Below are 23681 nucleotides of genomic sequence, written 5' to 3'. Positions count from 1 at the left end.
TATTGATCCAAGTTGCCAGAGGTATTTTAACCCTTGAGACCCCAAGATGCTAAACACTGGATAAGAAAGCAATTTTAAATATACAAATCTAATTTCCTTCAGTGTTTAACTGACTGTGAATGAACTGCTCATCCATTCTTGCTACCAGCTCTTGCTAGGAGGAGGATTCATTCAGCTCCATCTTGCATGCGACACCCGCTTAAAATACTGAGCTGAATCAGCAGATCCTGTCCTGGAGGAATAGGTAACCCTGTCCTGAACCTCTGTGCATCACGCAGCCCCAATTTATCTCTGCAAATTAAGGGCCAGAAGCAGGACAGAAACAGAACAATTAATAAGCTGACATAAACTGCTGGATTTTGAGGTCTGGTATCCCTCTCCCAAAAGACACGTCCAAAGACTCCTGGGCTAAAGGATTGTTCCTTCAAGTACAAGAGGTAATGCAGTAAACCCTCTTGTTTTCTCTGGATTTGGTCACAAGAGAGCTGCCCATCAGCCCCTGGCCAGAAAAGCACACATCCTAATTAAAGGCAACATGTAAAAGCCCAAAGCAACAAAAGTATGATTCATTAGTGGCATTTGGCAAGTGACAAAAATACAGCAGCTTTTGGTAACAATTCTTTGAAGGGAAAGCCAGAGTTGATAGGCATCACCGCTGGAAGGCTCTTACAGAGGAGAGTGTTAAATGTCGTCAACTGGCAGATTTAAGCATTGTCTGGGAAATGTCAAACACTGTCAAGGTATGACAAAGCTTGCTGCAGTGAAGTAGTAAGGGACTCCTGTGGGCTCATCTCTGAGAACACAGACTGATGGGCCACCAGCCCTGCCGACGGAAAGCAGCTTATCAGCAGTTGGTATTTAGAGTACAGCGCTCTCAAAAAACCCCCCAACAAACCAGGTCAGCCCACTCAGACACCCAGCATCTCCCCGCAGTACCTGCGGCCACATCTGCAGCCCAACCCTGCTGTCAGGAGTCCTCTCGGACTGGTTGGGTCAGCACTTCCAGCCTTCCAAACCCTGGCTTTCTGGAAGCTTCACTCAGCCCATTTCAGGGAAAAAAGATGAAGACATCCCTTAACTCTATTTGGAGACTTTCAGGAATTCTCCCACCTCATGGAAAAGGAAATGAAAGGAACATTTTTGTTCAGTTTTTCCGAAGCAAAATAAAAGCCAACCACTGCAGCAGCAGTGAGACAGCTATCACAGGAGATCTCCAAAGCCCTGAAATAAATAGCCTTGCCTCTAGCTTCCAGCTGCATGGGATTGCTTTATACCACCTCACACAAAACCCAAAATAAAACACCTCCTACAAGTTATCAAAGAAACAGCATTAACATTGTCCACAGGATTAGGCATTGGCTTCTAAACCCCCCATTCTTTGGTACCTTCAGCAAACTGCCAGGCCTGATTTCTGAAAGGGTAACAAAAGCAGCTTCAGCGAGATCAGGGTCAGACCACAAAATCTGCTTCCTTTAGAGATCAGGCCCTGCTGTCTCTGAGCAGCTCAGATCCCCCAACAGCCGCTGGGCCTGCAGGAACTGAACAGCTCGAGTCCGACCAGGGGACGAGGCAAAGCCTGGGGAGGAAGGCCAGTTGTGAAACAGTTTGACAAAAAAAGGAGGAGAGAAAATTTGGGGCAACATAGCTTTCAAAGGAGATTAAAAGAATCAAGGCTTCACAAACCCAGTGCACAAACTAGACATTTTTGTATCTGTACAGATGTTACTGTACTTGGAGTGACATAACACTAAAATCCATTGCACGGGGAGAACAGAAAAGCTTTGGAGATGAGCACGAAGTATAGCACTGCAAACTTGAAAAGCCAGCAGAGCACACCTCCTCCCGGGGGTGGCCAGCTCTAATTGCCACATTGCTTCCCAGTAATGATAGGGGGAAGAGAGTCGGGACAGCTGCAAAAAGTAAATGAGACTTCTCAAAGGGGAAAAAAAGGAAAGAGAAAATAACCAAGATCTTTTTACCATGCTATTTGTGACAAGAGCCGTCAAAACATGAGACTCGGTGATGGACAGTTGGGGAGAACAGTCAGGATTTGACAAAACAGTCCAGACAGCATGAAATCAGAATGAAAATTAACGTTCATCAAAAAAATCACTTAGTATTTTGCTTTGCTCTAGAGGTACCTCTGTGTCACAAGGTAAACATCCCATTCTGCTGCCCAGACGCAGACCAAGACCACTCCCTTCCCGAAGGCGACTGCCACGGCTCCGAGGCAGGGTGAGGATGGGAAGAGGAGCTCCCTCCCCATCCAACATACTCCCTCTGGCAGGTGTTCGAGTGGGCTGTGATGCTCACAGCCACGTGTGGTAGGATGGACAATTGCTTATGGGCTTGTCAGAACCACAGCAGAAGCTAAATCCAAAGCTCAGCCACCTTGACCTTCCTCTTCTGCTCTGGTTTCACAGAGGTAATCCAAGTTTTGAAAATAACTCCACATGACTCACCTTTTGTGCCAGGGATCCCATCTTCATTAGGGTTTTCCCCTCTTTCCTTAAGTAAAAAGGAAAGGGCAGGGGGGAGACTGAGCAACTTGCTTCCCTTCCATGGGGAGCATTTGCTCAGCCCTCCAGCACTGGGAGGCAAATTCTGTCTTGGTACAAGGGCACAGAGTTCAGGACAGTTCTGCCAGCCAAGAGCTTGGCCCAGGTCTCCCTTCTTGATCCTTGCTTTCTAACAAGCATCCCATTGCTGAGCCAGGATTTAAAAAAGGGGCACCCACACAGCTGAGGAGACCCAGGCTCCCACTCCCTCCTCCTGCCTTCCACAGCAGACCTAACACCCAGGAAAAATAAGATCTGGGAGTCATCAAACATAACATCTCATTTATTCCTTACAGCTGCCCCTGTTCTTTCCCCCATATTATTATGGTCAAAATACATGGCAATTAGTGTCCCCCCTGCGGGTACATTCTCCACAACGTTTTGAAGTGCAGCTCTGAAGCAGAGCTCCATCTAAATAAAGCCAGGTTTGAGATCTGCATCCCAAAGCTCAGTGGGAAGCAGGCAAGCCAAGTCCTTGACAAAAAGTCAGTCTTCCCCAAGAAGCCACCTAGGACACAGATTTCTGTGCCCTCTGCCCTGTGCTCTAGCAATTCCCTTTGTCACATCAAATATCTGTGATGTCTGATGGTGCAATTCAACAAACTGCTCCCTCTTGTTGCTTTACAGCACTCCTGTTGTCACATTATTGCCTCCAAAGCTTCCCATTTTCCTTGCAGAGCAAGGTTACCCCAGCATTTAAACATCAGACAACAGGTTTACCTGATGCTTTACAGTCAGCTCAGGTACAGATTAAGCCCTGCACACTTTATGGTGCTACTGGAAGCTGGTGGCTACAGGCAAAGCCTCGTCGCACCTGCCACAGCCCCCACACTCAGTCCACTGAGCCTGAAGGCACATTTTTCATTGCCCTCGGAGCCTCAAACTCCAGCAGTTCCCATTCTCTCCTTTCTCCAGACCTCCATGTGCCACAGCACTTTGCAGCTCCAAGCATTTGAAACTATCGTTATCCACTCAAATCCCTGCTTTACTGCCTGGACTGTGCCCCATCCTCTGATTCAGGCCGACACAGCCCTCCCCTCTTTTTACTGCCCGAGCATCCCTGAGTAACCAACCAGCACTGGGCTCACATCTGTTTGAGAGAGCCCTCTCCTTCCCCGCAGCTTGCTACAGTCACTTTTCTAGCTGCTGTAGAGAACAGAGTTCAGCCAAAAGCATGCAGCTGTGCTCATTTTCTTCTGGAAAGAAGCTGCATCCCAGATCTAGCGGTGATCCCACACCTTTCACAAGACCAGCTCTGCTGGGACAATCCAGAACTAACACAATGGGTATCTAGTCCCCAACTAGTACCCCCAGCACACAGTAGTAACACAAATTCTTAAATGAGCAGGTATTTCCCATTTCTTCTTAGCAAGGAGGGGTATGTTTTTATACAGCAGATCAGCGCCTACACTTAACTCACTTCCCAGTACTTGCTGCCAGATCACGCTGGGAACAGATTTCCTGGGTCAGGAAAATCAGAGCCAGGTAAGATTCATTTGCTTTTAATGTCCTGTCCCAATAACTCCTTGTGCAAGGACTGCGTGGTTAAAACTGATGCCAGGTTTATGGTACGGGATGTCCCCCTGGGGCTCACAGATGGGTCAGCAGCAGAGGGTATCACCGATCTCCAGAGTTGGGGTTGCCCTGACCAAGTACCAGACTCAGCCACAAGCACCGTAGTAGCATAGAAGAGACAATTCCTGCCCCAGAATAATCATGAACTATGTTATCAGCAGGAACTCAAATGAAGACATCTAGTTTTTGCTACGAACTACTTTATCATTAAGGATCACAAAAACTGAGCAGACTGACTTCAGACAAAAGGCCAAGACCAGAAAGGGACACACTAAGGACACAGAGTGACCCTGGCTGTAGCAAGGGAATAAAAATGTCAGACACAAGCATAACACCTCTTCCATTTAGTTTCCAGCAATCCTCAACAACAGAGAATTATTCCACTAACCAAGGGCTTTTCTACACAATAACTTCTGCAGCTTGGGGCAGTGCAGCCGTGCATTCGAGTACATGCACACCCAGTGTGCACAGGTTTGAAACCTTTCCATCCTTCCCTCTTCATCGCTGTCGAAATATTTTGACTCCCCAACCCTACACTCTGGGTCTGCAATAACTCCCCGTATAGTTGAACTACAGTTTCAGGCATATCCCATAACCTGTCGTGGATGGGATCCTGAAAGTGTGACTGTTGGCAATTCAGTTTTTCCTGTAGGAAACAATGGGATAGAAAGGAATGTGTGTAGGCACTTTAGAAATGCACGCAGCCTAAACAGACAAAACTAGCATGTGTGATGTGGAAGGTGGTGAGACAGAAGCAAGATCATTGAGGTTGTCAGCTGCCAATTCAACACCTGGTAATGACAAAAGCAGTAAAAGAGATTCTAACTGCTTTTAATATACCAAGAAATAACTGCTTACTTGCCTGAAGTTTAGAGTGGAATATCCCTTTATCACGCAAAATTAAACTTCATGATGCCCTGGTGACCCTGTCTGACCCCTCTTCAAACAGATCACCATTCTGAAACACCTCAGCTGCTTCTCCTGTGACACTGAACACCTGACAAATCTTTCACTGCCAGTGGTCCTGCTGCCTCTTCTGATCCATTACATTTTCATCACCACCTTCAGATGCCTGCTGCTCACCAAGGTCAGTGAAGGATGAAGGAAAACAGGACCATGACAACAGTAACCAGAGTAGGGTATTAAATAACTGACAGCAGAGCTCTGAAACAGAAGTGACAGATAGCCAGGCATTACTGTACACAAGCTTTCACAATGCAAACGCAGTACAGACAGGGTAATAATCTGCTCCCCAGGTCTGGAAAACCCAACCCCCTCAGCAGCAGCAGCACTCCTCACACCTGCAAGGTTCCTTTCATAAGTTTTAAGGACAGAGGAGCTTCACCTGGATCCAGATCCAGCCCACCTGAGTTGTACTGCTGTTTTGAGGTGTTGTCTCTGCTGTGGAACATTCTCAGTATCAAGGCACAAAACCTGAGACCATCATATATGCATGCAAGGTTGGGGGCAAGGCATCCAGACATACTATTCCAAAGCTGCAGAGCAAGAAAGTCTGTCTTATCCTCAGAGAGCTTGCAATAAGCATGAATAATACTTGTGCTACCACTTTTCCTACTTAGAGGAATCCTTTCCATCCCCACTGCCCAGTTCACTAGGTAGAAAATACCTGGTGAGGATCAACCCCTCCTTATTGTCTTCCATCTCCAGCACCACCAGTTCCAGGTTTGACATCACAGCTCTCCAGTCATGACTTAGATTAAAAGTGGGTTTTAGTGTTGTTTTGCTTTTTACCTTCTATATTTGCTGTAGTGCTTTGTGCTTCTAGGCTTGCATTTTCAAATTCTTCTGGGCAGTTACAGGCACTAACCAAAAAACCAAAACAGAACAAAAAGCTCTCCTAATAGCAATACAAATAGCCAGGGATTTCATGAGAAGTCCAATACTGGAAGAAAGTGAGGAAGGTTTGAAAGACTTGCTTTTCTGCAGTTCAAGCAGAGTCCTCAAAAATAACAGCAGAACCATGGAGGGTCTCATCAAAACACGCAAAGCCCTAATTCATGCCTTGCTTTTTTTAAACCCTCAGCTTCACATGAAGATCAGAGTTCCTACCCATCCCTGCCACACCTCCTCAACAGAAGCTTTGAGATATATGTATTTCTTCCACTTGGCTTGCCAGTAGAGCCCTACTGAAGTAGCATCACCGCACCCTTCCCTGCTACAAGTGGGCCAAAAATGAGCATATTGATTTGTCCATGCTTACCACCCAAGACTGTATTGCAGAGGCCTGGGAAGGCTTCTTCACATAGAGACAGCTCCTCTGAAATTAATGCATCTTGCCCCAACAGAGGCTAGACTTTAATACTTCAGTAGGAACCAAGATTTCATGTGTTGGCCCTATTCCAAAAACTTATGCTTCTTACATCACATGCACTAGAACCAAACAAAGCGTTATGGTTTAACTAATTTTTTCTGCTCCATATATCTCCACAGGCGAAAGAAATAGGCTTCTGAATTTGAAATGGAATCTCTGAAGTTTCTGCAGAGCTTTACTTCCCAAAAAGCAAATATTTACATCCACTAGCACCAGCTGCTTCTTTTCTTTTCTCCTCCATTTCATTTCCGGATGCATTGTCGGTGCATCTGCTCTATTAATTAAAACTGATTTACACAAGACAAAATTGAATCCTTAATACAACCCTTCAGTGGAAACGAGTGACGTCTAAAATTGCACTTACGTCTTCCAAAATTCCCATGTCCCATTTTCTCACCTTTGCTGGCTGTAAAGTGTTTTGCTCTGTTCAAGCCCATAGGGCATTCCAGTAGCTAAAAACAAAAAAATAATTCAGCCTAACCTGATGCTCCTGACTTGCTCCTAGCTCCTACCATCAATGATTAACCTGGTGGGCATTGAAGGGAATGCAGGTGTCTGGCTCTTTGTTTTCAGGATCTGACAATCTTTCAGGCTCATCTTTAGGAGAGCAAGGAGCGATGATGTAGTTTGGCTTCTCACCTGAGCTGACCTTACAGTGCTCAGCAAGGCATAAACCAGCGCATAAAGCAAAGCAATACAACAGAGCTGAGGAGCAAGCAGCTTCACCACTGTGCATCACCACCACTACAGGTGTCCTTCCTCAGAAGAGAGTTATTGGCCTCTGACTCTGGGGTTTGCCTGTTGTTAGTAATCCAGTGGCAACTTCGGGTCAGGAGGGTGGTTACTGAGCAGTCTTTGCCTTTCATTATCACAGTATCTGTAAGAACCTGACATCTTTCCCCTCACTACAAAAAGGACATTGAATGACTTGAGTGTGTCCAGAGAAGGGCAACGGAGCTGGTGCAGGGTCTGGAGCACAGGTCTGATGGGGAGCGGCTGAGGGAACTGGGGGGGTTTAGTCTGGAGAAGAGGAGGCTGAGGGGAGACCTCATCGCCCTCTACAACTCCCTGAAAGGAGGGTGCAGAGAGGGGGGATGAGTCTCTTTAACCAAGTAACAAGCGATAGGACAAGAGGGAATGGCCTCAAATTGCGCCAGGGAAGGTTTAGACTAGATATCAGGAAGCATTTTTTTACAGAAGGGGTTGTTGGGCGTTGGAATGGGCTGCCCAGGGAGGTGGTGGAGTCCCCATCCCTGGAGGGGTTCAAGAGTCGGGTTGACCCAGCGCTGAGGGATCTGGTGTAGTTGGGAACTGTCAATGTTAGGTTCATGGTTGGACTGGATGATCTTCAAGGTCTTTTCCAACCTAGACGATTCTGTGATCTTCCAGACATGGTTCAGAAGGGCTTGAGGGGGGAAGGGGAAGAGAAGCGCATACAGACAGCACAGTCTCAATTTGTACTCCCTCTGCAAACAAGACAAAAAACCCTCTGCAAACTACAGGTGAGGTTCTGTCCATGTTTTTCCCAGTTCCTCCTGTCTCCAAACACCTTTCTGAAACCCTGCTGGCTACTTTGACAGAACCTTGCCCTCCCAGTCTCTGCATGACACATCAGCCACAGAGGCCATCCCAGTCCCCATATCTTAATCCTGGTTTCAGTTTCATCTCTGCTGTGAAAAGCCAGAATTAGAGTCCTTAAAACCTCATGTACCTTCGGGGGAAAGGATAAATATACAAGTTGGCTCCAAGACCAGATGGCATCTAAAGGAAATTATGATAATTAAGCTTCAGAGTTGTAGATTTCCAAGGGACTACTTCACTCCAGCACCAGACCTCTAGGCCAGTGCAGCAGTTATTAAAATTATAAGTTTCACCACATTTTATTAATTGCTAATTACTGCTTCATTACTTCCACTCATGCTCCTGAGACTGCTGCTGTTACTGTTTCCTTCAGGTCACTTCAAAACTGCAAAGAGTGATGTGATGAGTAAAGTTAGTTGTTGAAATGTAAATAGGTATTCTCAACCACTACGTGTGCTTAGACCCAAAGCTGTTCTGAGGTCTGTTGCACTAGCTAAGCACACTTTTTAATCAGGATCACACCAGAGGACTCAGAAGAGGTCTGTAACTCCCATTCTAGCTCCACATTAGAAGCTTCTAGCTCCACTGTCCCAGCATCCAGCCTAAGGAGCAATGGCTGTCCTGTCTGTCCCCTCTGTAACCCGCTGAGAAACTAGTCAGACTGAATTTCACATTTGAGGCTGATCCGCTTCCTATTCAAACTCCTGCCCAGAAGTTTGAGCAAGTACAGTTAGAATCTGCTCTCGGTTTTCTCACACAGAGCAGTGATACTTACTCCACGTGGAAGGTGCCGGAATTAAAAGTTGGGCAATATCCACAGCTTTGAGGAGGTTTCCAAGTACAGAACTTTCACAAAACTAGTCACATAATTAAGAGCCAAAACACTTCTATAAATCCATGGGCTTTATACTGCTCTGTTTCATAATGGAAACAAAGCAAATTTAGGTTTTATTCAGCACCAGTGCGATTAACTGCATCTTAGGCATAACTGTACTTCTCTATAAATCTAAATTTCATTAACACCCTGGAATAAATTACTTTGTGATTTATAGTTAAGGCTATAGTACTGACAGTTAATAAACACCCAGCCTACGCTGGTATTTCCACACAAAGTACAAGCTCACCCTAGTTGAGGACTAACCTCTTCAGGGTTCCCACAGAGCAGAGGCAAGTTTTTGAACTAGCTCTCCTCTCACTCCCAATACGCTAGCTGGAGCCAGGTCCCTTTCAGTCTGTGCTAGCACTCAATGCCAGTTCACAGAATCGTCTAGGTTGGAAAGGACCTTGAAGATCATCCAGTCCAACCATTAGCCCAACATTGACAGTTCTCAACTACACCAGATCCCTCAGCGCTATGTCGACTCTACTCTTACACACCTCCAGGGATGGGGACTCCACCACCTCCCTGGGCAGCCCATTCCAATGCCCAACAACCCGTTCTGTAAAGAAATGCTTCCTGATATCTAGTATAAACCTTCCCTGGCGCAGCTTGAGGCCATTACCTCTTGTCCTATCGCTTGTTACTTGGGTCAGGAGGCTCATCCCCCCTCTCTGCACCCTCCTTTCAGGCAGTTGTAGAGGGCGATGAGGTCTCTCCTCAGCCTCCTCTTCTCCAGACTAAACCCCCCCAGTTCCCTCAGCCGCTCCCCATCAGACCTGTGCTCCAGACCCTTCACCAGCTCCGTTGCCCTTCTCTGGACACGCTCGAGTCATTCAATGGCCTTTTTGTAGTGAGGGGCCCAAACCTGAACCCAGTATCTAAGAGGTGAAGGGCTGCTCTGTGTTTTCCAGATGCGACAGCAAGCCTCCGCTGACGAACATCACCATTTCTACCAGCTAGGAATCCTACAGCCATCTCAGTCCTAGGTGCACTAATCCCAAATGCATCCTGTGCTACTGATCTACTCCACGCAGGGCTCTATCCACTGCTTGCGGTGTAGCTTACTCAAGCTACATAGCTGGGGACCTCCTATCAGCATTGCTGCAGTAACCAAGGCAGGGAGCTCTGGCTGCTCCGATGGCTCCCGTGATTCAGATGTCCCCAGCAGCAGCACTCCTGCCCCACACCCACCCTCCTCTGCTGAACACTCATCTGTCAGAGAGCATCATTATTTGAGGGGACATGTCGCTATTCAGCAGGCGTCTTGGAGTGGAGTTTCATTGTGACCCCAAGACAGATTTCATTACATTTCAACTCAACGGCGCTGAGTTGTGCTCCGTTGTCAACCTGAGGCAGTCAACTGATTATAAAGCAAGTATTTAATCACCTTAACTCTCTAGAGATTTAAATAAAGGCACTTCACTACCACAGTCCCTTCATTCCTTAGTCTAATTGAGGTTTCATTACTGCCTGGCTACTGGGTCATTGTTTTGAGGCACAGGTACCTGACAGCTTAGGACCTGCGGGTACCTCCGCGTGAGCTTTCATTTGTATCCGGCAGCACTGGTCCATCCATCTCTTAGCTACACAGATAATGACCTCTGACTTCAGCAACAAATAAGATTTGAATATTGATTCACCTCTCCCTGATATCCACCAATTTAAACAAATCAATTCACCAACAAGTGACAGTCACTTCTCTCTGCTATCCCCAATTAAGATAAATCAATTCTTTAACAACCAACAGTCATCCTCATTTACTAAAGCACTATGAAGATGCACTTTAATAGAGGTGTTCAAGTTTCCTACGGAGGTAAAATATTGTTTAAATAAAAGGGGCCACTAACTGTGGCGCACTAGTTCAAGTATGAGTTGTATTATAGGTAAAATTTCATCTCCCCAGTCTCACTGGGGGACACTGAAGAGCTGACACAACACAGTAAAAGAGAGTTTGCTAAATATCTGTACAGCCAGGCAGAGAGCCGATTTGCTTTGTGCTCAGTGATTTGGCTTAGCTTTCAACACCAACTATTTAAATTCAAAAACTGGCAGGCATGTTAGCATATTAAGATCTATCAAAATTCAAATAAGATTTATAATCAACCTAATGTACTGTATAAAATGACTTTAAGGACTGAAGAAGTCACATATGCAGTTTTTAAGGTCTGCAGCAGCAAAATTAAGATATCTGCATTTTCCCTGTACTTTCTAATCTATCATTTCATATGTTTTTAGGCACTGTTTTGATACTGTTATATTGGGAATGCAAATATTTCATAGAACTGTTTATGAGTTTGAATACAATTCTGACCATTTACATGTCCCTATAATTCAGTAAAATCACATTAAACAGTATTTCCACCAAAATCAACCTGACAATCCTAAAGGGCTCCTCCAACCCAGACCCTTGTTTCAAAGACCATTCACTTCCAAAGTCCTCACATCCCCTGCGGTACATTTGACATTAACAGCCAATGCTTACAGTCTAGAGCTTCACGAAAATCAAGCGAGGCACCGTCCTGCATTTCAGCATACGCTCAACACCACTTCTAGTTTAAAGATTTCCCCAACAAACACCTACTAGCTATGAGGGTATCAAGGTATCAGAACAGCACACATACATAGGAATGCATATACAAACCCAGGGGCTCGGCTACTTAGACCATGGGACTCGCTTTGAGAAACCTGGGCTGCAGGGGGCTGTTGGGGTCCAACTGTCAGAAGGTGAAGAGCATCTTCAGCAATAGGCTTGCCAAGCTGGTGAAGAGGGCTTTAAACTAAAATTTCTGGGGGAGGGGAACCCCGTTCCATCCCACTCCTACCAGCTTGATGCCAGTGCCAGCAATAGATGCTCAGAGCCTGGAGCGGGGTCACAGGGCAGCAGGAGAGCACCTGAAGAGCAGTACAAAGACATTCCAGCCAGAAAGTCAGCTTCATGGGGCCCAACTTAAATGCCTCTATGCAAACGCACATAGCATGGGCAATAAACAAGAGGAGCCAGAGACATGTGTATGCCTGCAAGGCATGATCTTATTGGCATCACGGAGACATGGTGGGATCCTATGGCTGGAGTGTTGGAATGGAAGGTTACAGGCTCTTTAGGAAGGACAGGCAGGGGAGACGAGGAGGGGGTGTCACCATCTATGTCAGGGACCAGCTGCAGTGCAGGGACCCCTGGCTGGGGATGGATGAGGAGCTGACCAAGAGCTTATGGGTCAGGATTAAAGGGAGGGCAGGGACAGGAGACATTTTTAGTGGGGGTCTGCTACAGGCCACCTGACCAGGAAGACTGAGCAGATGAGGCCGTCTATAGACAGACAGGAGCAGCCTCATGTTCACAAGCCCTGGTTGTCATGGGGGATTTCAACATCCCCAGTATCTGCTGGAGGGACAAACAGCTGGGCATAAGCAATCCAGGAGGTTCCTAGAATGCATTGATGGTAACTTCCTTCTCCAAGCGACAGAGGAGCCAACAAGGAGAGGTGTGTGCTGCACCTTGTTCTCACCAAACTCAAGGGCAGCCTTGCCTGTAGTCACCATGAAATAGTGGAGTTCAAGAACCTTAGGGCAGCAAGGAGGACACGCAGCAAGTTCCCTACTCTGGACTTCAGGAGAGCAGACTTTGGCCTCTTCAGGGATCTGCTTGGCAGTAGCATGGGATAAAGCCCTGGAGGGAAGAGGGGCCCAAGAAAGCCGCTTGATATTCAAGGATCACCCCCTCCAAGCTCAGGAGCAATGCATCCCAACAAAGAGGAAGTCAGGTAAGAACACCAGGAGGCCTGCAGGGATGAACAAGGAGCTCCTGGACAAGGTCAAGCATAAAAGGAAGCCTGCAGAGGGCAGAAGCAAGGACAGGTAGTCTGGGAGAAATACAGAGGAACTCTCTGAGCAGCCAGGGATCAGATTAGGAAAGCTAAAGCCCTGAGAGAAATAAATCTGGCCAGGAACATCAAGGGCAACAAGAAAAACTTCTATAGGCACCTCCATGATAAAAGGAAGACTCGGGAAAATGCACGCCCTCTGTGGAAGGAAGAGGGAGACCTGGTTACCCGGGACATGGAGAAGGCTGAGGTACTCAATGACTTCTTTGCATCAGTCTTCAAGTGCTCTGGCCACACCACCCAAGTCGCAGAAGGCAAAGGCAGGGACTGGGAGAATGAAGCACCCCCCCACTGTAGGAGATGATCAGGTTCAAGACCATCTAAGGAACCTGAAGGTGCACCAGTCCATGGCACCTGATGAGATGCATCCGTGGGTCCTGAGGGAACTGGCAGATGAAGTGGCTAAGACTAGTCATCATATTTGATAACTTGTGGCACCATGGTGAAGTTCCCACTGACTGGAAAAGGGGAAACTTAACCCCCATTTTTAAAAAGGGAAATAAAAAGGAGACCCTGGGAACTACAGGTCAGTCAGTCTCACCTCTGTGCCCAGCAAGATCATAGAGCAGATCCTCCTGGAAACTATACGAGGGCACATGCAAAATAAGGAGGTGATTGGTGACAGCCAACATGGCTTCACTGAGGACAAATCTTGCCTGATGAATCTGGGGGCCTTCTACAACAGGGTTACAGTGTTCGTGGATAAGGGTAGAGCAACTGGCATCACCCACCTGAATATGAACAAAGCATTTGACACTGTCCCACATGACATCCTTGACTCTAAATTGGACAGACATGGATTTGATGGATGGACCAGTCAGGGGATAAGGAATTGGCTCGACAGTCACACTCAAAGACTTGTGGTCAACAGCTCGATGTCCCAGTGGAGAGCAGTGACGAGTGGCGTTCCTCGGGTCAGTGCTGGGACCGGCGCTGTTTAACACCTTTGTCAGTGACACGGACAGTGGGATCGAGGCACCCTCAGCAAGTTCGTGATGACACCGAGCTGTGTGGTGCGGTCGACATGCTGGAGGGAAGGGACGTGCCATCCAGAGGGACCTGGACAGGCTGGAGAGGTGGAACCGTGCAAACCTCATGGAGTTCAACAAGGCCAAGGGCAAGGTCCTGCACATGGGTCGGGGCAATCCCAAGCACAAATACAGGCTGGGCAAGGAGTGGATGGAGAGCAGCCCCAAGGAGAAGGACTTTGGGGTATTAGTGGATGGAAAAATGACTATGAGATAGCAACGTGCCTCACAGCCCAGAAAGCCAACAGTGTCCTGGGCTGCACCAAGAGAAGTGTGGCCAGCAGGTCAAGGGAGGGGATTCTCCCCCTCTACTCTGCTCTGGTGAGACCCCCCCTGCAGTGCTGTGTCCAGCTCTGGGATCCCCAACGCCAGAAGGACATGGACCTGCTTGAGTGGGTCCGGAGGAGGCCACGAGGATGATCAGGGGGCTGGAGCACCTCCCCTGTGAGGACAGGCTGAGAGAGTTGGGGGTGTTCAGCCTGGAGAAGAGAAAGCTCCGGGGAGACCTTATAGAGGCCTCCCAGTAACCAAAAGGGGCTACAGGAAAGCTGGGGAGGGACTCTATCGGGGAGTGTAGGGATAGGACGAGGGGTAACGGCTTTAAACTGGAAGAGGGAAGATTTAGATTAGATATAAGGAAAAAATTTTTTACTGTGAGGGCAGTGAGACACTGGCACAGGTTGCCCAGAGAAGCTGTGGCTGCCCCCTCCCTGGAAGGGTTCAAGCCAGGTTGGACGGGACTTTGGGCAACCTGGGCTAGTGGAAGGTGTCCCTGCCCATGGCGGGGGGGTGGGACTAGATGATGTTTAAGGTCTCTTCCAACCCAAACCATTCTATGATTCTGTGATTCTATGATTCTATGAAATAGCAATATTTAAAACCTAAAATAAAATACTTTCCTTTCTCCAAATAACATTTATTTTCCTTTCTTTTAAAAAAAGGTCTTTTATCACTCAGTTGCAGACCAAGTGAAAATATGCAATAGCCATGTAAACCAACATCCCTTCATCTACTTAGAAAAATATACACATCTTTCAAAACAAAAGCACACATGGATTAGTTACAAAGCAAAAGCTTCATAGCTGTACAGTCTTGGGGGTTTCCACATGTGCAAACACGAACATATCCGTGTGTACAAGAAAGGTGCACACAACTGATGAACTGTTTCTTCAGGTGGTTATGCCTCAAAGCCTTTTTAAAAGAATTTTTAGCAAGGAAAGGCTAGTAAATCCTGCCAGCTGCATGTTATATGAGCCTCTCCTGGCTGGTGGAAGTGTCTCCTGCATTTATAGGTCTCCTAAAAGTTCTGCTTTTTATAAGCATAAGTGTCTACAGCCACTGGCTAATTCTTCTAGCAAATTTCATTCTTAAGTCTTGAAATCAGCTCCGGACCCACAAGGAGTCACAAGAGAGGGCTCAATGGCAATCCAAATTATTGCCTAAAGAGTAAGCAATGAACAGCCACAGGCTGAGCGCTTTTCTGGCATAAACAGCTCCATTTGATCTTTCTGTCAAGTGACTGAAGTGCACAAAGAACTGGAACTAAGGATATCTGCATGGCATTCACAAAAACAGTTGCAAGAACGAGATGGAGAAACCATTACCAGACTTTGGCAAGGAAATTTTAATCTCAGTCTTTGCTTACTGAAGTGCTAAAAAAAAAGAGAGTGATATTCAAAGGCTACGAGGTGAAATTTAGAGGCTCTTGTTTAAAAAATGAGAAATGGGGAGAAGTACCGATAAACACCCTCATTTCATACCACCCAAATGGTAAGACAACGACACAGGATTTCCCCTGCTTTACCATTAAGAATTAAATCAAGTGTAAATTAAAGGGATATCAAAAGACGGTTTTAGGGATGGTAACAGGAGGCAGTGAGGTTTTAGCTTACTGGTCAACTCTTGCTTCCAGTGAAGCAAGGCCCGAATGTTATTCTGCATCCTAAAGCACCCAGCTCACAGCCCAGAAATCAGGGTGTTTTTCTTTTCTCCTACCTTCTACAAAGGCAGTATTAATCCCTTCCTGTTAAGTCCCAAATTGTTTTTCTAATGGAATAGAGTTCTGCTACATATCCTACTATTAGAACCAGTAATTTGATAGATCCAGCTTAAATTAAGATGAATAGACACCAATTAGTACCATTTTAATAGACTACCGAATTTCATACTATAAATCTCATTATGTTTTGTAGAAATTAAATTGGAAAGTCAGTGGCAAGAACACATACAATCTGTGCACATCCAGATGAATCTAAATACAATACAAAATTAGTAAAATTAGTAGCAAGTCTCTTAACTTTAATGGAACTCAACTTTAAAAAAAAAAAAAAAAAATCAGCATTTTCACTTAGTGGAGTACCCAGTTCATTCAACCCTCATTCAATTGATTTCAAAATGTTATGCTGGCTTAAAACAAAAGATCCAAAAAGTTTCAGAGAAATAATGTAGCTCACAGCTAATCACTGGGCCTAGATATTGGTCCTTCATTGGAAACCTGTAACAGCAGGGCTACAAAACTAAGTTTACCTCAAGTTTGCATGAATCTTGATCACATCATAACCAGCTTATTCTCTCCACCCCCTCTATTTTTCCCACGTGTGAAACCTGAAGGTCCTAATTATGAAAACCAATGCCCAGTTCATCTTTGAACAGGTGAAAAAACAACTTAAAAGCAGTCGGGATACTAGGACACTTTATCAGGTGTCACACAAAATCAAATCAAACTGGCCAAAAACTGACAGCCTCGATGAAGGCAGGAGTCGTCAGACCCTCTCCACAAAGGTTAATACATTCTTCCCTTGGGTTCTTACATATTCCAAAAGCCACAACAGAAATTAACTGTCACTTCTCAAAGAAATCTTTGGTCTAACGACAGCTAGGACAATGCAGGATTCTCACAATTAAAAGGACAAGTGTCATTCCTGACTTTGACACTCCTGCCATTAAGACAACAACAGTAATTAAAAAAGACTCTCCAAACCACATCCTTTCTTTTTAACAGGAGCAGCTGCTGTCAAAGCATTTCTCCTGTCATCGGCCCATGTCTGCCAACAAAAAAGTTCCAGAGCAGATCAGGCATCAGGATCCACAGGACATTGGATTTCCTTTGGTTTAGAGATCTGGCTTTCCACAGGAGGGCTTGCACACATTTTTTGGGGTTTACTTCCAAACAGAGGGATTATGCATCCCCACTAGCTCAGTAAGTACACAGTCCTAACTCCCCCGAAGCTTTGTGACCATCTAAAATGTTTTCTCCTAAAAATTTATGAAAAAAGGGAGACTGTCTGATGATACGGGGAACGATGGGATGGGAGGAATCTCATGGAAGTCTGCATAGCTTGTCTGAGGTACAGAACAGACCAAGAAAAGCTTGAAAAAATAAATGCATTTTCTCTCACGGTCTGTCAGTCACCTCAGGATTTTACTTTACCTATAGAACAATAATTTTAAAATATTAGACTAATGTTAGTAAGAAAAAACCCAAGTTATTTAAGTACCTACTAGATGAGATGCTTCTGGCTACTCACAGCCGAGTGTAAGCGCACCCATGCACCTGCAATATCTCATTTACCCCTGCTTTAGAGGTATCTTTTCAAATGCTTCAGCTCAGCGGGAGTTTCAGAAGCATTAATCACCTCTGAAGCAGTGGCAGAGACACAGGGGTGTCTTTGGTGGACAGTATTTTTATCCTGCTTTTTGTTTGAGATAAAGATGACTTCTACAGGTGATCTTTGATACTGTCTCATCATCTGTTCTTGTACAATATTTCTTCCCCTCTTCTTTATTGCCGTTTTCAGTATTTCTTTTTTATTCCTCAGTGAAATTAATCTGTGGCCCTGCTTGCACTCTTGAGTTTACAGGTTCAAAAATGATTTACAGGAGAAGCTATTACTGCATATATCTCCCAGACTGTAGCCTCTGTTCCCTTCCTTCCTGGTCTGAAAGAGGAAGCATGACTCAGCTCATAGCAAAAAGAGCGAGTTCATTTAAATAAATTAAAATGGACAACGGCCAATCTCAGAAGCTTTTGTTAGGTAGCTTCTATTTACATGCAAGTATAAAAAGCAAGATTTTTAGAAAATGTTGTGAATTAGTCAGACCTGAGCCACCAATTCATTCACCTATCAAGTTCTTAAATAAAAATGAACTGTTAAATGCATTAAACTCTGCCCCGATCAACGTGGCAAGAAAGCCTATTAAATGTGCAGCACCTCCAGACAAAACAGTTTTTCAGCAGTGCTTTTAATCCCTTACCAGTAATCAACTATCCTTCAAGCTCTCACATTATATAATTAGAAGTGCTTCCAGAAGGTGACTGGTAATTTATCAGGAGAGTAGGTTTTCCTGCTTGCTAACTCCATTCTTTTGACCTTTTTCTACAAGATCTTGCACCCATCAAAGTCATTTTTCCTTTAAACATCATTTCTCCCTCTGAGCAGGTTGTTCCATGTACACTACAAACTTAAAACTAAACGTTAATATACGCAAGTTAGGCCTCAAAATTCAGCTCTCAAAGGATCAATATGGAAAATAAAGTTTGACTCCTTTAAAGGAACAGTCAGTTACCAACTTCATCATTTTTATCCTTAAGGGGAACCAACTGAAATCTTAATCATACTTTCCCAAAGAAAGTCATCACATATTTCTTCAGCTTAATGCTCCTCCAGCAGTACCCAAAGCATTTCTTGATATACAAATCTGTGCATGATCACATTTTTAGCCTGAAAAACATGTGCAGTTCCTCATTAATAGCTGCTGCAATAGACAGATGCAAGTCTTCGCTTTCACTCAGGAGTCTCAAATTATTTTAAGGAACACCCATAAGCCACTTAAAAATAACTTTCTAACAGCCCATTCATTGATGGGGAGACAAAACCATACAATAACCTGTCAAAAACCATACAGCCTGCTGCTCTTCACATAAACAAAATTAAAACCAAAGAGCATCTATCCCTGGACACCTCTGCTACTGCCTACAGGCTGTCATTTTTAACCCAGCCTTTGTGAGACAGCTACCTGCTCACAAGACACTCATCCCTCAAGTCTTACATCAGGCTTGCACACTGCTGAGCATTCTGGCCCAAACCTCACATTTCGGCTTCTACAAACCCTGGAAAAGTACACAGGTGTGTCAAAACTCCCACGTTTTGCTCCACAGAAGAGGGTTAATGTCACACAAGGGGGTCCCCCATTGTCTGGCCTGATGCAACAGGTACAAATCACCATAGCACCGCTCACCATGAAGGCCACACTTCTGACCCGGGTGGTACACAACGGAATTTGCTCAGATAGTGCTGTGACAGAGGACAGACAGTTTCTCCGCTTCAATCACTGTCTCTCCCAAGTCCCCCATGCCCAAGATTAAAACCTCAGGCTACTGTACGACAGGCCAATATGGTGCAAGTGGGATTGATAGCTCAAAACATCCTCCCAACAGTCACAATGTCACACCAAGGTTTTACAGTAACATTACCTCCGCATTAACAATGTTTTTAACACCTTCTACCCGCCTGTGAAACAAGGTCTAGCAGCAGCAACTTGCTCAATTCTAGAATTATTCTAAAGTGAAATATTGCTAGTCATTTGCTGCTGTTTAGCTTGCACAATCAAATGGAGTTGTCTCTTTGCAATGGCTGTGTTTAAATCCCATAAGAAGTCCAACAGTTTGCTCTGGAGGAGAACCTCCATAGGCACAAACTGCAAAACCTGCTGGGGAGAGTCTGAGTCTAGTAAAGAGCTCATCAGTTTACTCAGATGCTGCAGATATTCAACAACTGGATTTGGGAGGCCTCGGTAACCAATGCACAGCAAAGCAGCACTAGTCCTTAGAGGCTCATGGGAGGTCGGACAAGCAAATGTGACGCATCTGAAACAGCAGTGCAGTATAAAGACCAGGCCAGCTGTGAAGCGTGTAAAGCAAGAGAGAATAGGCAAAATCAACGCATCTCCCACTGTAAGCTGATTCAATGAATGCAGAACACACTCCAAAAGCTGCTGCTGGTACTTTGGTTCTCCGTCGTAAAGCAAAGAGAAGCTGAAAGTCAGCAGTGTGGCTGAGTCCAGGAGCTTTATTTCCATACTGGGTTGGCTTTCAGTATCACAGAGGAATGGAAAGTCCACCACAAGGCACTTGAATTGGTCACTACATCTTTCATTTAGGACTTCCTGATGACAGCTGGAAAGGTCAGACACTTCTGCCAGTATCAGTTCCCCAGGAAGAACTTCACAGGATTGACAAGTCTGCAGCATTTGTCTGCTTTTCAGCCTCCCCCGCGCCAACTCGTTCATAGCTTCATTAAGATTTTCCAAAACTTGACCATCACAAAACGGAGAACATTTTACCACTGGTAGTCTTTTGCCTTCCAAAATGTACCACAAGCTACACTCAAGGTTACAAGACAATCCCTCCAGGATGCACATTTTTCCAGCATTATTTAAACTATGTTCTTCAGCCCAGTGATTAAAATAGCCCTTTGCCACTTTATCATTCCACGTAAGGGTTTCCAGCATCTTCCTTTCATTGTAGGTACTAAAATATTTGTTTCTTTGTCCAAACCATTTCGCATTCATGCTGCATCCAGTCTGAGATTTCTTGACAAGCCAGTTATTTCTGGCAATGGGTTTCATATGAAGTCTTTGCATGAAGAACTCTACTGCACAATCTCTCAACTCATTCAGTTTTGTCTGCTCTGCTTCTTCCATGCGCTCAAAGAGATGGATGTTCTCAGAGATAGTCTCTACCTGGCACTTGTGAAAGAACATGCAACACTCTTCATGTATTTTAAGAAAAGATTCCGGTAGCATATGCTGGGGAAAAAGTGCTTTGTTGACCATTTCTGTTCCAAAGTTCTGTATCATCTTAGAAAGCAGCAGATGAATGCTTTCTCTGCCCATATAACGAAGACAAATCACATAGGCCTCTGAGTTTCCAGCTTTGCTAGTGGCTGGCTTAAAGACATGGACCTCCTCAAAAGAGCAGTTTAGCAGAAAGAGCAGATTGGTAGAACAGTGTTCAAACAGCGTGAACATCTTCAAAACAAAGGAACCTCCAGTGCCCAGGATCATTAAAGCAGTGACTGTTTCACAGTAATGAAGGGGAGAGACAAGAGCCTCCTGTTCTCCTGGATTTCCCTGGCAATCAAAGCTGCCATCAGCAGTTACCAAGTGAACTGTGGCCATATTACTTACAAAGTTCTGAAGCCCTGTTAGATGTTTCAATGTCATCACATCACCAGTGTTATCTGGGCCAAAGTACCACCAAGGCAATGTATTTGCCATAAGACGGTCATCCATGATCATTGTAAGAGTGTCATTTGCTTCATGATACGGGTTTAAAGTATTAGCTACCCAATTCCAGTCGCATGGGACATGGTGGGATTTCAAGTAGTGATTGAGACTGGCGATAAAAGCTCCAGGTGCTTCACAGAGGTGGACAGAATTCAGTTCTCCGTCCTGAAGAGCTTCTTCGGGGAGAAGAGGAAAACTGCACAGGATCTCATGAAACTTGCACCACGCCTGGGTACACAGCTCGGCATTCACAGATTTCTTCACATGAGGAATTATTTTCCCTGCTTTATTGGTAAATGAGGTATGCTGATGCCATTCATCCAGGTTCTTATCACTCAGCTGATTCTTCACTTCATTCATTGAGTCCTTCAGAGCCAGGAGTGAGCTGAATTCCTTGTGATCACATGTAAAAGCATCACTGGGATCTGGGAGCTGCCATTCATTATTCACTGGCTTAGTGTAAGTAAACTTCTTTTCAAAGAGCTTCTCAATTTCAGAAAGAATTTCAGGACTGAACTTTTCAAGGTTTCTAGTCTGGTCAACATAAGGCTTCTTACATTTGTTCATTCTTGGATTGATTCACAATCTGGAGAACAGCATGGGAGAAGAAACAATGTCACTCCAATCATACATGCATATAAATAAGCAGAGCTTTTTTTAAAAAAATAAAAATTTCTCATGCTTAACCTCTGTATTCTAGAATATGAGAGAAATGTTTCACAGAATCATGCCCCAATGAGGAAAATAAATGAGGGCTATCCTGAATAAGGCTATTTGGAAATCAGGAGGTCCGGAGGTTCAATCACCCTTCGTGCTATTTACACAGAAAGCGAAGAAGAGTTGGCTGCTGCTTCGGCTCTTCATCGGCCTCTAAACACTGTGCTCACTTTATAGGTCTAAACACTTAAACACAAGTATCTCTCTCGGTCACAAAAGAGAACAGACCACAAGTGATACAAATTAAACAAGTGGCACAGAAATCTTTTCATCTGATTATCGTAGTATTTATCCAAGAGATCAAAGTATGAAGAATGAGGAGCCCCAAGCAAAGACAGCTTTGAGAGGGAGCAGACCTGCTCCTCCTATTTCCCAAGAGCGAACCCTCACACCTCTTCCACCTAGCCCAGTGTGATGTTGGGAGAGCCCCCCCAGCCCCGGCACCCTTGCTAACAGCCCCTTAAGCTGAAGAGACCCTGGTGAGGGGTTTAACACCAGCCTGCAAGCAAAACCTTTCCTGTGCTCAGCATTACAGCTCCCTGCCAGGCCTGTGCAAATCCTTATGCCATGCTCTCCCTACTGGAAAAACAGTGATGATCCCAAAGTGAGAAAAGACTTTCTTGCATCCATGGGCAATGCTAACTCATGCTTGATGTTAAAGAAGAAAGTAGCGCGAAGTGTTGTGCTCTGAGTGGGTAACAGCAGACTAACACAAGCATACTTCACGCAAAGCTACCGAGTCTGCTGCACAGTCCAGCGCACAGCACAAAGCACACAAGGCAGAAGTTGGGTTCACTAATCAGCCAGCCAGCAATCTCTTCAAAACCAAGATGTTCATTTAAGCAAAATCATCAAAATTACCACAAGAGACACAAAATCCCTCAGTGTATCATTTTAACCATCCCCCCAAACCACCCCATTTCCTCAGAAGCAAAATACAATAATCTTAAGTGTTACAAAACAGTTTAGTGTGAAAAAACGTTGGAGAAGAGTTGAGAAACTTTAGAAGCAAACGGGACAAAGAATGTCCAACCTAAATACTTTACTCTTCCCCGTGAATCCACACAGCATGTCAGGCCACCGTCCCACCACCACCACAGCCATCCCCCCTCATAACCATCAGCCCGCTGCGGAGAAACACATGGTTTGTACTTAGGGGTGAAGTTTCATCTCTCATTTCCCCAATTCAATTGCCTTTCAGTAAGCATATTTAGTTTCACTTTCCTTTATGCAGGTGCATTTTGGCTTTAACCTAGGCCCTTCTCAACATGCTGGGGAGAGGAGGGAAACTAAGGGAAAGACCACTGTGCCCTAACCCAGTTTTACTTCATTTTTAAATACAAACTGTGAGAATGGCCTTTTAATTACAGCTCACACCAGCAAATCCCTGAACAAGCTATCACCCAAAGCACGACAAGGAAACTGGCAGACAATCGCCTGCTTTTTTCTTTTTTATAATTATTTGCAGTCCCCGCTGGCCTGGACTCGATTCACGCCTGCTAAAGGGCTCTGGGCTCCTCCCCGCCCCGCCGCGCCCCTGCCCCGCACACCCGCTCCCCCTCGGCTCTGCCCTCCCCCGCCGCCAGCCCCGGCACCCGCTGGGGGCTCCCCGGGGAACCCCGCTCTCCCCTTACCGCCCCGCCCCAGCGCGGCCTGGCCGCCTCCCTCCTCCCCGGCCGCTCGTAGAGCCGTGCCCGGCGGAGGCTTCTCCCCGCGCCGCCCGCTCGCTACGCGAGGCCGCGGTTGCCGCGCGGCCTAGAGGAGCCCCCGCTCTTACCCGGCGGGCTGCGGCGGCGGCAGGCGGGGCAAGGCCCGGCCCCCTCGCTCCGCCGCCCGGCCCCG

The 23681-nt window shown here is 45.7% G+C and overlaps 1 protein-coding gene across 3 annotated transcripts; it reads right to left on the bottom strand.

Moving 5' to 3' along the window:
* Nucleotides 1-14730: 14730 nt before the first annotated feature.
* On the bottom strand, nucleotides 14731-23678 carry CMTR2 (cap methyltransferase 2). Of its 3 annotated transcripts, none has more exons than XM_074882106.1 (2): nucleotides 23617-23678; nucleotides 14731-21708 (listed from the first exon to the last, which is right to left on the bottom strand). In XM_074882106.1, the coding sequence occupies exon 2, from the start codon at nucleotides 21687-21689 to the stop codon at nucleotides 19395-19397; it is 2295 nt and encodes a 764-aa protein (XP_074738207.1). In that variant the 5' UTR covers nucleotides 21690-21708; nucleotides 23617-23678; the 3' UTR covers nucleotides 14731-19394. The 3 variants fall into 3 exon arrangements, with proteins under 3 accessions (XP_074738207.1, XP_074738208.1, XP_074738209.1); XM_074882107.1 differs by lacking the exon at nucleotides 23617-23678 and adding an exon at nucleotides 23474-23496; XM_074882108.1 differs by lacking the exon at nucleotides 23617-23678 and adding an exon at nucleotides 22873-22894.
* Nucleotides 23679-23681: the final 3 nt, after the last annotated feature.

The sequence above is a fragment of the Strix uralensis genome, chromosome 12 (genome assembly GCF_047716275.1).
Source record: "Strix uralensis isolate ZFMK-TIS-50842 chromosome 12, bStrUra1, whole genome shotgun sequence".
Lineage (NCBI taxonomy): Eukaryota > Metazoa > Chordata > Aves > Strigiformes > Strigidae > Strix > Strix uralensis.
This window is presented reverse-complemented; position numbering and strand designations above follow the sequence as displayed.

Coding starts and splice junctions, on each gene's coding strand:
- CMTR2 (XM_074882106.1), bottom strand. CDS start 21,689: ATGAACAAATGTAAGAAGCCTTATGTTGACCAGACTAGAAACCTTGAA.